The following is a 13,205-nucleotide window of genomic DNA, read 5'->3' as shown; positions in this document are numbered from 1 at the left end:
AATGAAACCAGAAATTTTTGCTCCAGCCACAGAAATTTAGGATCTAGGCATCAACATACCAGTGCACTGTTACTACATTTGTCTCCTTTTCTACATACATTTTGAGCTTTTAAGACAATCCAGACTTGATTGTCAGTGGAGACGGTGAATGTGTATTGTGCAATACCCAGTGATTTGAGAAGTTTCAAAGGCTTTTGGCAAGTGAACTTGTTTCTGTGCAGGCCTTGGAATTATCTCCAGTGTTTTTATTAGGGTTTTGCAGAACAACAGACACTTTTATCATCAGTGGGCCTAGTGGATAGAGGGCCTGAGAAACAACAGCAGGGTGTACCTGAGACATGAAACATTCTGGAAACTTAGATTTTCTTCAGCAAGAAACACAACACTGGAATCTGACTGTGTATGAAAACTGAAGATAAGTTTTAACTTCTATGTCAGGGGAGTTTGGTGAGGTGATAGTCTGCTCATGTTCTTTACCCTTGTATCCTGCTGACTTAAAATACTTTTGGAGGATATGCACTGTGTATCTGTCTTTTCTGCTGCAAACAGTTAAACAGACTTGTTGTGCTCTGTGAAACAGCAAACACAAGATCTAGTTTAGAGATGACTGTGTTTCACGGACGCTTAAAATGCCTTTTTTTTTTTTTGCTATCCAGTGCCTTATTCTGTAAAATGCTAGGTGTTGTCAGGGGTGTTCTGTGTGCCTTTAACTACTGCTAGAAGGTGATGGCATTTTGTATTTTGCACGTGTGGTCATGGACAGAATTCAGAACAATTTAAATTCTAAATGTGTCCAGTGTTAATTACTTTTTTTTAATTTTAAAATATTTGCATACTAGCTCTCTGAAACAAATGCTATGAGTGATAAGGCAGGACTCATGCAAAGAAGAGACTTTTCATGTTATCAGGTGCATATTAGTATTTTAAAAAGCCAGACTAGACATTCAGTGCTTGTTTCACCAAGACATAAAGTATGTGTTCTAAGAAAACAGTTATGAATAATTTTTCACCTTCATAGTGCTTTTAAAGAAATATGTTAGTCTTAGTACTTCAGTATGGCTGTGTAATGTGCAACCTGTTTCTTCAGTAGTATCCCCACAATGCATGTTTTTTAGGGCCAGATTGGACTTTTGGGACCAAAGTATAGGGATAACATCTAAGCATTACTATCTTGAGGAACTATTAAAGTGTCTTCGTTGAAAATTAGATTGCAGAGACTTTGTCTTGGACAAGTTCACCTCTTAAAGAATGAGTTCTTAGCAATAAAACCCCCTTCAGTATGAGCAAAACACTGAGAAAATTTAAAAGTAATCCTTCTCCCCATCTGGGATAGGAACATAAGGGAATGAGGAGTAAACTCAGCTTCTTTATTTTAATTGTGGCTCCCATCACAACAGGTAAACAATTAATGGAAGCTGTGTAATTAATTCTCACATACACAGTGATTTTTCATGTTGAATAAGGACTGGAAAGAGCTGCCTCTGTGAAAGAGAGATGTAACCACTGGGGTGTGCACCCTAGAGCAACTGGCATTGCTGAGGCAGGAGGCAAGCATGAATATGACTGTGATGAAGGCTAGAGAAACTGTTGAACCAAATCTGGCTCTTAGTTTATTTACATGAGCAATAAGGGGCACTTGCTGTCCAGGGTGGAAGAAAATCCTTCCTTAAAGATGCCTGGAAGCATCTTCCTGCTCTCTGACCTTAGATACTGCAAACACAATTCACCTCTTCCAGTCTTCTGACAACCTCTATAATAGTCATTTGGCATTCCTTATTCATCAGAGGAGTGCAAATTGGTATGCTTGGAAGACTGTGAGCAGATGCTTCACGCTGTGGTCCTGGTGCTTACACTGCTCACAGGGAAGTGCTGACTACAAGCTGTTCACTCAGCTCGATGCATGTGATTTATCATGTATGAATACTGCAATTTTCCTCTTGTCAAGTCAGCACTAAAGTGTGTCACCATCTTCCTGCAGTGCAAAGACCTGATTCTCCTTGTCTCCTTGCTGAGTTGCTCTGCAACAAGTCTAGACATCAATAGAAGTCTCCCTGCTTTAAAGCACTGTAATTAAAGGAACCTATGTCCATCATGTTCACATGCTGTAAACCGTGTATGGTACCAGATCAGTCACATCGTTTTCCTTTGCAATGACAGCTTCTGAGGCTGGAGTACTTAATTTAACTTTCAATCCTTTCAAAAATAGTCTGGACGGCTTCCTGATGGACTCTGCTTTCATTAATTGGTGCTTTTACACTGTCCTTCATAAGCATATAGAAACAGAGAATCCTTTAGTTTGAAAAATACCTTTAAGATCATGAAGTCCAATTGCTAATGCAGCACTGCCAAGTCCACCACTAAACTATGTTCAGAGGAGATTGACAGAGTTGGTTTGAACTTATTTTAGGAATAATGATAAGAGAAAGATATCCACGATGAAGTATGTTACATGGATTACTACCTCATTTCTTTCTTAGGTGACTATAAACTTACACTGAGGTATGTTAGAGGGAAAACTTGTATCTGAAGAGATTTCTTATTTGACCTTGGGCGAGATTTTATTCTTTCTGTGCCTCAATTTCCCATCTGTATAATGGAGATAACAGGATTTTTTTAAATCCTTTAAACCATATGTCAGTGCTATTCAAATTTCAACCTTCTCGAGGTAAAGACATTTTCATGCCCTTTGTACATTCAGCATTTTGAGCAATAACAGCAAATCTTGTTTGGGACTGCTTTTGTCCTCATGATTTAAAATAATTTGATTTCAAATAAGATTAGAGTGTGCATTTTTATTTAAATGCTGCCAGAATAAAGCAGAAGACCTTCATATAGCTGCAAATTAGAACTTTGGCCACAGGAAATTACAGATCAAAACTTTTCTTGTTGTTTTGTAACTGCTATTGTAAGGAATTTATTCTGGGACCTAAAGCCTTCATGACCTATCTCCTGTTTCTTTTTTTGGCAGATATTCAAAGGGAGTCTGTGCTATCAAGCTTTACAAAGCAGTGGAGAAATTCTCAGTTTTCCTTTTTGAACCCCACTCAGTACTTCCAAAATATCGCATGATATTTCTCACATCCCAAATTCACGAGTCAGATAAGAATTGTACAACCTTCCCCTGACCTCCTCCAACCACTCTTTTCAGACACTGCAAACCATTAATTTAGCCTTTGTGAACATGAACTATTTTTCACTCTTCAGTCCTTCACAGGGAAGAAGAAGAAAGGAATATTTGTTAAGTCACTTAACTTTCTCTTAAATGGCATCGGTGTTTCCTTTGGAGCCTCTTTGCATCTTGCTTACAGGAACTCTGTAATCCATCCTCACTTTGATAGTAAAACTAATGCAAAGTAACCTAAATTCATAAAATCATATAAAAAGAGCTGTTGTGCCAGCTCTGCAAAGTAGCAGTAGCTCTTCATACCCAGTGTCTAACGACATGGAAGAAGTGTTGTCTTTGAAAGCCTATTTGTTTGTTTTAGACTGCAATAGCTAAATTTCATGGACTGCAGCACTGTGTTAGATACACTGTATAAATAATACTTGGTCACACAGTCTGAAGTTACAAATATATTTGTATCAGATCACTATTTCAGCAGAAAGGCCTGGAGAAGTAATTTTACGTAGCTGACTTTCCATTGCTTGAGGAGAAAAAAAATTCTCCACTTTTTTTTTATTTCAAGCAAATAATTTATACAACAGAATTATTTTTTGTTTAATAAAAATTCAGTTCCTAAAATTTTACTGCAGTTATCTCATTTCTTTAAAAAGTGCACAGCCCATATCAATGGCTAAGTCGCTTCTGCATGTGGACTCAAGTGTATTGCAACATTTTTTCCTATTAGGCGTTTGTAACTTATGGGATAACAATGCTCTTTCTTTTGAATTTCCTTCAGAGAATGGTGTGAAGAATTTGCTTGCCTGTCTATCTATTTGGACATCTTCTGTTTGTAGGATAATTGGGTGCAGTTGAAATTTTCTAGGGATTCCCCAGTACTCTGGTGATAAGTTGTATGGAATCCTGGCCCAGAGCCCTGTCCTGTCAGGGAGATAAATCACATTTCTGGATTCAGCCTCCCCAAAACACTGAGGGGGAGGTGGAATCCATTGTTAGTGTAAGGTTTTACAGAGCTCTTGCTCTGGGTGACATTTGCTTGTCACTACCAAAGAGAACATGTGCTGCAGGCTGCTTTATATAGGGCAAATCACTTCATGCCTAAAAATATCTCGCAGGGCTGATCCTTCATTTAGTACAAAGGGCATAATTCTATAAAAGTCATTTGTTCTCTGTACATTTGTCAAAGTTAAAGATCTGTGTTTCCTTTATGAAACTAAGAAACTCTTAGGTCTTACATGGGGCAATGGCATGAAGGTGTGTCAGGGCAGGTTTAGACTGGCTGTTAGGAAAAGATTCTTCACCCAGAGGGTGGCTGAGAGCTTCGCTGAGGTGAAGGCTGTTCAATTTTTATTGCTCCACTGCTGAGCACGTGGAAAGTAGTCACAGCACCAGCCTGACAGAATTCAAGGAGTGCTTGGACAATGCTCTCCGGCATATGGTGTGATTCTTGGGGGTGTCCTGTGCAGGGCCAGCAGTTGGATTTTGATGATCCTTGTGGATGCCTTCCAGCTCAAATTATTCTATGATTCTATGATACTCTGTTGTTAAAGAGGAATAAATTTGGGATCAATCTGATAGCTATTAAATCACTACTGAGAAATACTATATTTGAAGAGGCAGGAAATAATTCAAAAGGAGGTTCCAGGACAGATCTTCGCTTACCATGAGATTAGACCAGGTGTAGCATTTGGAAAAGGTAAACAAGGGTTTGGTACACTGACTGCTTGGGAGGTGTCTAAAAACTGTAAATGCTTAGATATTGAAAGTATATAAATTTCTATCACTTCCTTTTGCAGTAAGAACTGCATATAGTCATTAGGATGCAACTAATTTAGGATACACAGCCTGATTTATAATTAAAGTTGTTGGTTTACAAAAGGCGTAAAAGGAAATGTTACATGGCCCAGAGGATTGGCAATACTAATGGATTCTAATAATACTTTATCCTGGAGGGTCTAAGTTATACACACAGGACTCCTGTTATTTAGCAGATGTTACAGTGCACTGGCAACACAAAACTAATCTAAACAGAAAGCACATAATTCATGTGATCTCAAAACTGCGATGAGTACATCTCAATTAGAAAAGGACGAACGTTTATACCAAATGGCCTTAGACATCCCACACTTCTCAAATCAGAGCTATTTATTGTTAGAAAGCAGATGAACTACTAGCAGATAATGAGTGGTTTGAAATGATGATGTACAATAGCATCTTGTAGAAGTCTATTTATAAAGAACATATTCTGGCCATGATTCATTGACTAAATGTAGGTGTTTGTCATTATCTGAGGTGCTGTGGGCTATCTTGTGGCCTCTGTCAAACCTTCAAAAATGTGTAAGTCTCCCTTAGGTCCCTCATCTTGGCAGATACAGTAACTATCTCTTTTGGTTCTTTTGTAGATGTCTTGGATGCCTTCTAGAAGACTCAAGGAGCACTAGATTTCTATATATAGTCAGATGAGTTGAGTCCTTTATATATGTGAGGAGTTATGAGAGATGATTTTGCGTTTCATGGAAAGAGTTTTTAGATTTCATTGTAATTTTATTCGTTCCGGGAAGTGCAGTTCTGCTCCCTATGTTAATTCAAAGACATATATATTTATTTTAATGAAAAAAAAAAAATCTTTATTACCTTGAAACAAACCTGGTCTGCCTGATTTATGGGAACTACCAATCTAGTGATTGCAGTTTTCATTTAATAAGCCCTGCACAAATATAAGAAATGAGCTTCCCAGGTTGAGGTGAGGGACATAAAATCATGATAGTCTTGCTTGACATAGCTTGGCTTTGCTTGCAGAATTGGCTGCTACTGAGAGCACTATATGGGGGCAAAACCCCCTTCTGCTGCCTCTTCTTAATATCTCATGTGAGCTTCCTGTGTCAACAGTTTTGAGCAGAATCTTTTATATTTATGTTGAGAACTGGTGATCAGCTCCTCACCAAGAGGCAGTAATTACAATGATATTTCTATCATTGGTCAGAGGACAAGGTAAGAAACCACCTCATTAAAAGCAGATAAAAGGAAATATTATAGGTGAACAAGTGTCAGGAATTCTTTTTAACAGTAGTTCTCATTTATATTCTGTGAAGTCTTGAACAATATGCAGGGGCTGCATGTCATTGTAAGAGAGTGTTGTAAAGATTTTTCAGCTGTGTCACAACCATAAAGGCATAAAATAGTGTTACTGTATTTATAAAAACCATCAAAAAGGTAATATAAAAATGCTTTCTGGATTCCCAGGATGATATAAATTCACAATCATAATGAAGTAAAATCAAAGTAATTTATATAGTAATTAGATACTGGTACTAGGCTCGCTTACAAGCCAAGTGATTAATCTAATGTACCTTCAGCATTAGTCTATACACAAGAAAGCCTTTTTTAATCACAGACTGAATGTTGCTTTCCTTACCATCTGAAATAATTCTTTGGAATTCTGAACTGCCACCTGTCTTTCTGTCCACAGATCTGTTTAAGGAAAAGACATTACTGATGCCAAAAATTTGATAATCCAAAAACATTTAGGAGATACTTGTTTTAACTGAAGGTGGCAAATTCTGCTTCTGTTCACAGTAGGAGGTCTGGAATTGCATATTTAATTGTTCCAGATCCTTAAGGTTTGATATTTACAGATTCTGAATGATATCTCAGAAAAAAAAAAGATATTTTTCAGTGCCAAATGAGTCAGATGCTGGCCACTCTGCAGCCATTGTCTTCATTATTTACTTTTGGGAAAAACTGGATGGCTTCTAACTGCTTCTGCATGCTGTACCAGTTAATGAATTATACTGGTTTTTTTATCATGTCAGATTTTTTAATCTTCTGATTGTTTCTCAAAAGCCTATGATTTGCAGTTTTCTTTATGGGAACAGATTCTTACCTAATTTCTCCACTTTGTAATGTACAAAATACTTAAAAATATCATGTTAATTCCTTGACATTTTGTAGTGTGTTTCAGTTTACATTAACTGCTGAAAAGAAAGTGAAGACCTTTTGCTAGCATGTTATTACAGGATGAAGTCATCTATTTCCGCCCCTGTTCAGTGAAGTACTTGATTTGTACTTTGAACCTGTGCTTAAAGACTTTGGTAATTTTGGATCTGGCCAGCAAATATAGGATCCCTTCTCTTAGTGTCTTTGAGACATGTTTTCAAAGAATAATAATTTTTCACACATCCAAAAGTGCTTTTTAGTGGAGGTCTATAGCAATATTTTCCTTCTGTGGTTGCTTTGCCTCAATTTCCAATGTGTTTATTTAATTTTTCTCCGATAAGGATTAGAATAAAAGTAAATGACATTGTAAGGAAAAGCAACAAAAAGAAACTACTAAGAAAATACATTAAACTTAAGACATAATTTGTTCTCCTGACATAAAGAAGTAGGAATGCAGTAGATCCCTCTCCATGACAAAAACAAATTGAGACTAAGGAATTTTTAGAACTTCATTCACCATATTAGTAGAAAGTTGGTAAAGAGCAGGAGCTCAAAATAATGAGTTACTTCAGCTGTGGAGCAGCAGAGAGTGTTGAGATGGGTTTTGGTTTATTTGGTATTACTACCATTTATTGGGATGTCATGGTGAAACCAAGGAAGACCTTTTCCTCTGTTTAAGTTGCAAGCCAGTGCTCGTTAGGAAGCCGTGTTGGGGTCATACGTGAGGTGATAAGGGAGTGCAATGGTCTCTGCATTTGGAACTGCTGGGCCCTCATACAGGTATCAGTTTTTTTTTTTTCTGGGAAGCTGAAAGAAAATTTTGCTTAGAGGTCCACAGCAAAACGGAAAGAATGGAAATGCTGGCTTTTCAGAATGGAATAGCAAATTGTCAGTTTTGATGAACAGAAGTTGACTCACATTTTCAGTGCCATATTCAGTCTGAATTATTCCACTGCAAAATCAAACAGAAAAACAATTGAATAGTTGTTCAACAATTGAATGTGAGATGAGTTTGAAAAGATTGGAATTTTCATGTAGATGCAGAATCTGAAGGTTATAAGAAGATTATTTTGATTTTTCTCTTTTCTCAGCATAAAAGAAAACAACCAGGAAGTACCATATATGTTGAAATTGGAAATCATACTGCATGCAGTATTTAAAGATAAGAACTAGCCTGTGCAAGTGTCCAAATGTAATAAAGTATCCACTACAGAGACAATGAATTCCGGGATGGTTTTTTTTTAGCATGAAGGTTTTTCGACTTGTAATAAAACAGTTTCCCAGTCTAATATTGTCCTGGATTTATCTAACACTATCTGGGATAGAGTTAATTTCTCCTCAGTAGTCGGTACATTGCTGTGTTTTGGATTCAGTATGAGAATAATGTTGATAACATATTGATGTTTTGGTTGTTGCTAAGTAGTGTTTATCCGAAGCCAAGGACTTTTTTGTGTCTCTTGCTCTGCCAATGGGGAGGGGCATAAGAAAGCTGTAATGGAGCACAGCTGAGACCCAAGCTGGTCAAAGGGACATTCCACACCATTAGAAGGTCACGTCCAGTATATAAACTGGGAGAGTGACCTGGATGAGGACAGGGACTGGCATTGGTGGTCAGCAATTGCACTGCGCATCACTTGTCTTACCATGCGGGTTTTTATTTTTGTCTCATTATCATTATTACTATTTACTATTATTATATTTTCCTTTTCTTTCAATTATTAAACTGTTCTTATCTCAACCTACAAGTTTTACTTTTGATTCTCCTCCTTGTTCCACCAGGGTGGGGTGCTGAGCAAGTGGCTGTGTGGTGTTTACTTGACAGCTGGGCTTAAACCACAGCAGCTATGTGTAGAAATAGGGGTAGGGAGAAAATCCACAGAAGATACACAAAAGATTGGGATCATTTATATGGTGGTAGGTGAAAACGTTACACTGAAGTATATACAGAATTAGTGCTAGGTGAGCATCTGTTCATAATTTGTTTCAGTGAGAGAGGCAGGAATAATTCAGTAAAAATACATACCAAATATTTTGTGCAACTGTACACGAAGACATCACTGAACCCAATAGCTTTGCAGAGGAATACGGAAAAATTTAGTCTGTGTGCATTTGTGTATAGGAATTTATTAAATAAATACTTTTAATTCAAAGATAAACATAATTTTTCATGCAAAAAATAATGTCTTATTGGTAAGACTAAGGAAGACACTTCCTTGATAGGAACATTACGATTTATGATTTTAAAGGTTGCTTGACTTGGATTAATTTTCTTAGTATATCATAGTCTGTTATTGTGGAGAAAATTCATGACTAACACAGACCAGCAGTTTGGTTGAGTTTGGTCATATCCATTTTTCTATTTTTCTGTTAGAGGTGATCTGATTTTCTGCTGGCACTGTGTGTAACTCAATTCAAAGCTCAAATGTTTTTAAAAGTAATGGCACGTCTTTGAGCCAGGTCATTTACCTGAATATCATGGTATAATTCATGTTGCTTGGAGTCAGTATGTTGCATCCAGACTGAATGGTCAGTTTTCCTGAGTGGACAACAAGACCAGTCTAAGACAATCAGCAAAATCTCAGGCCACATACTGAGATAGAGTTCGCAGTAATGATAATGAGGCGAGGCTCACATGCATAGCAGCAGAGTCCAGGAGTGATCAGTTCTGCAAACCTCATTTCCAGTCCGTGGTGCCAGGGCAGCTGCTTCTCTGTATTTGTATAATATACTTGAAAGGAGAGTTCACCTGTGCTGTCTTTTGGGCAGTTTTGTGGGATGTATTTGGCCATTTGTACGAATAGCCCAGGGGTTTCTGATGCTGTCCCGTTCCCCTCTGCAATCTTACAGCCTTGGGTGCCCCTGCTAGACTGTCACTTTTACACACAGACTGCTAACATTGGTCACGCTTCACTATACACAACAATGAGATTTAAAAGTATGAATATCTGTTTGTGTATATGTATGAATATGATGAATTCTTAGCTATTTGCTATTAATATCCAGTTATGACATTATTGGTACAGGTTATAATTTAATTATTTTTGGGTTATAGTGAGTATTTTTGGGTGAGATATTATCATACCATGTTATGCAGACGTAATATATAATGGTAATGAGTCAGGAATTGGCACACAGTCTTCTGAGTCAGGATATTAGGGGGCATTGTGTACCAGAGGTACTTTCTTTTGGCTTAGCTGCAGAGCTGACCATCTGTGGTCATAAAAGATCCTGTGAATATTTTTGTAATAACCTAGTTTAATGACCAAATTTCTTTATGAGTAATGGCATTTGAATGAACTTTCCCAAATTATTGCTATTACTTCTTTTATAAAATATGCTTTGTCATGTTCTTGTGTTGTCATATTTATATATATAATTTTATGCATTTTAATTTGCTATTAATCATATGTCATTGCAGACTGTAAAGCTGGGGAACACTGAACTCCCTTGTGAATATTGATTGTGTTAACTATGCCTGTGTACATAGGCAGTTCAGACACTGCCTTGAGATTATTAAAGGTTATTGTCTGCAAACAACATGACTTCTGTCCCTGTTGTGCTTCAGGTATAAAGTCACTAACCACTCTGTTTTTCCCAAATTAAAAGCCTAGAAACAGTCTAAACAATGAGATGTTCAGTGATCTGCTGGGATATTACCAGTGTTATAAAGCATGCTGAATACACATTAAAATAAAGGGCCTGTTGTGCCCTCAGGAAAGAAATAACTGACCTTCATTTCTGTTCAAATTCAAGATAAATGTTAAGGTGTTCGGCTAGTTAACTGATAGGTAATTCTACATGTAGTGAAGAAACTATGTTGTTAATTCCTATATTAATTTCTTTTGAAAACTCTGGATATTTGTAATTCACGTAGCGCTGATTCGTACTTCTTTTTATTCTGTTACATCTTAAAACAATGCAAACCTTGATTAATTTTATAATTCTACTATGATATGGGGATTATATCATAGTAGAGTTGAAACAATAGAGTGTATCTTCCTTGAAATAAGACAGAGGAAAATGCTTAGTAGCCATCTCAAAAAATATTTTTTGTAGGTTATTGTTAAAAGTGTCAATAACAAACTGGAATAGGATATGATGCAAATTTCCATTACTGGTATTTTTTCATCCCCTCAGCAATGCCAGCCTTATCACCTCTGTAAATCAAAACCTTCTGAATTTTTGTGGCAGAAACTTGAAGTGACATTGTGAGATATCACAGAGCTGTCCCATCTACTACTAGCTGTGTAGACTGCTCTTAAGAGGCAGGGGGTTGTTAAAGATGGGTGAGTGTAGGTAGAAGCTTAAAATGAAAAGGCTTTGCTCTCCTTTGCAGGCAACAAAAAAGGAAGTAATGATTTTTTGTATCTTGTGGCAGTGCCCAATGCTTATAATGAAAAAAGTATTTTGTCTAGAAAACCCTTGCAAAACTCACAGTCCTCCTTCGCCAGCTGTTTAAAAGTATAATCTGACTGCAGGGCTTTACATTGTGGATGGAAAGCCAAACAACTGACTTTGAGTCACAGTATCTTAGTCTTCAAGCAGCTGGGGAGAGCTGGTTGCTTTACAGAGGGAGTGAACAGAGGGGCTGTAAGAGTGGAAGCCTCTTTTGTCCCCAGGTCAGCAGTGGAAGGGATGCAGCCATGCCTGGGTGCCTTCACACAGTGGCCTGGATGTGACATGCAGAGGTCTGGGAAATTGTAATGAGACTGGCTGTCAGTGGGGAAAAGGAAACAGACCCACTAATAACTTGCTGGGACAGTTATTAGCTGAAAGAATGAGGACTTAAAAAAATGGCTTCTAGGGTTACTCCCAACCACCACAGAAACCTGTGGATAGGTATCTAGTGAAAAAGCTGCTCTTACTGCTTTGGAAAAATACTGGGCAAATAAGAGGAAAAAGGGAAACACAGTAACAATACTATGTTGTTGATATCTGTGTCTCGTTGTCCTATAGGTCTGAAGTTTGAGGAAATGCAAGAAAAGTTTGGGGAGGAATTCTTCAATATCTGCTTTGATGAGAACGAAAGAGTTCTTCGAGCTGTAGGTGGGACCCTTCAAGACTTCTTCAATGGCTTTGATGCTTTGCTGGAGCATATTAGAACTTCATTTGGAAGACAGGCTACCCTGGAATCTCCTTCTTTCCTATGCAAAGAACTCCCTGAAGGAAATCTCATGCTTCATTATTTTCACCCACATCAGATTGTGGGATTTGCAATGACAGGAATGATAAAAGCAGCAGCAAAGAAGATTTACCGCTTGGAAGTAGAAGTAGAACAGGTCACAAATGATAAGTTGTGTTCAGAGGGGACAAACCCAGGTAACTGCAGTTGTTTGACTTTCCTTATCAAAGAACATGAAAATGCAAATACCACAAAAGCACTTCCACCAGGAACTTCCCAGTCTCCCTTAGACCTGAGGATTAGTATCAGCACCTTTTGCAGAGCTTTCCCCTTTCACCTGATGTTTGATCCAAACATGCTGGTTCTCCAGCTTGGAGAAGGTCTTAGGAAGCAGCTCAGATGTGACGCTCATAAAACCCTGAAATTCCAAGACTGCTTTGACATAGTCTCTCCTAAAATTAGTGCCACATTTGAAAGAGTTCTCCTGAGGTTATCTACACCCTTTGTCATTCGGACCAAACTTGAGGATTCTGATTCTGAAAGTAAAGATAAGGTAAGAATATTAATTTGGAAGTGGATGTGCTTATATGTGTGTTGTGGGAGAGAATTTTTTGCTCAGAGAAAAGCAGCTCAAGTCCTGTGTTCTCTGGAAAGCCCACTCACGCCTTGCAAATGGGCTAAGTGATAGTCCCCAGCCAAGTGAATATTGTCCTAGATCATTTATAAGCTTTGCCAGTGCAGTTGTAGCAAATTGTGACATTTCCATTCAGAAAATTCTGCACAGTGGGGTTGAATAGTATAGCTTGAATAAAAGGGCGAGGAATTTTACAAAATACCTGTATCTAATCCATAAGTTCATTCCAGCTATATTATGATAAGAATAGTTTTAAAGGCATTTACTAGGGGCTTACTTATTCTGAAAGATTCTCACTTCAGGTTTCTCATTACCGCCTTACTGTATCTTATTTTCCTATTTTGGAATGCTGTTTTTCTATAGGTTTCTTCTTACCTCTCACCCTGCACTCA

General features: G+C 37.7%; 1 protein-coding gene across 1 annotated transcript in view; it reads left to right on the top strand.

Moving 5' to 3' along the window:
• GUCY1A2 (guanylate cyclase 1 soluble subunit alpha 2) overlaps positions 1 to 13,205 on the top strand; it is a 136,167-nt gene that overhangs the window by 15,175 nt on the left and 107,787 nt on the right. Inside the window, exon 4 of the mRNA XM_066313002.1 lies at positions 12,014 to 12,732. Coding sequence (XP_066169099.1) covers positions 12,014 to 12,732 — 719 coding nt within the window. The remainder of the gene's footprint in view (positions 1 to 12,013; positions 12,733 to 13,205) is intronic.

This window comes from Sylvia atricapilla, chromosome 2 (assembly GCF_009819655.1).
Source record: "Sylvia atricapilla isolate bSylAtr1 chromosome 2, bSylAtr1.pri, whole genome shotgun sequence".
In the NCBI taxonomy this organism is placed as follows: domain Eukaryota; kingdom Metazoa; phylum Chordata; class Aves; order Passeriformes; family Sylviidae; genus Sylvia; species Sylvia atricapilla.
Note: the sequence above shows the minus strand (reverse complement) of the source record. Positions and strands in the feature narration are given on the sequence as shown.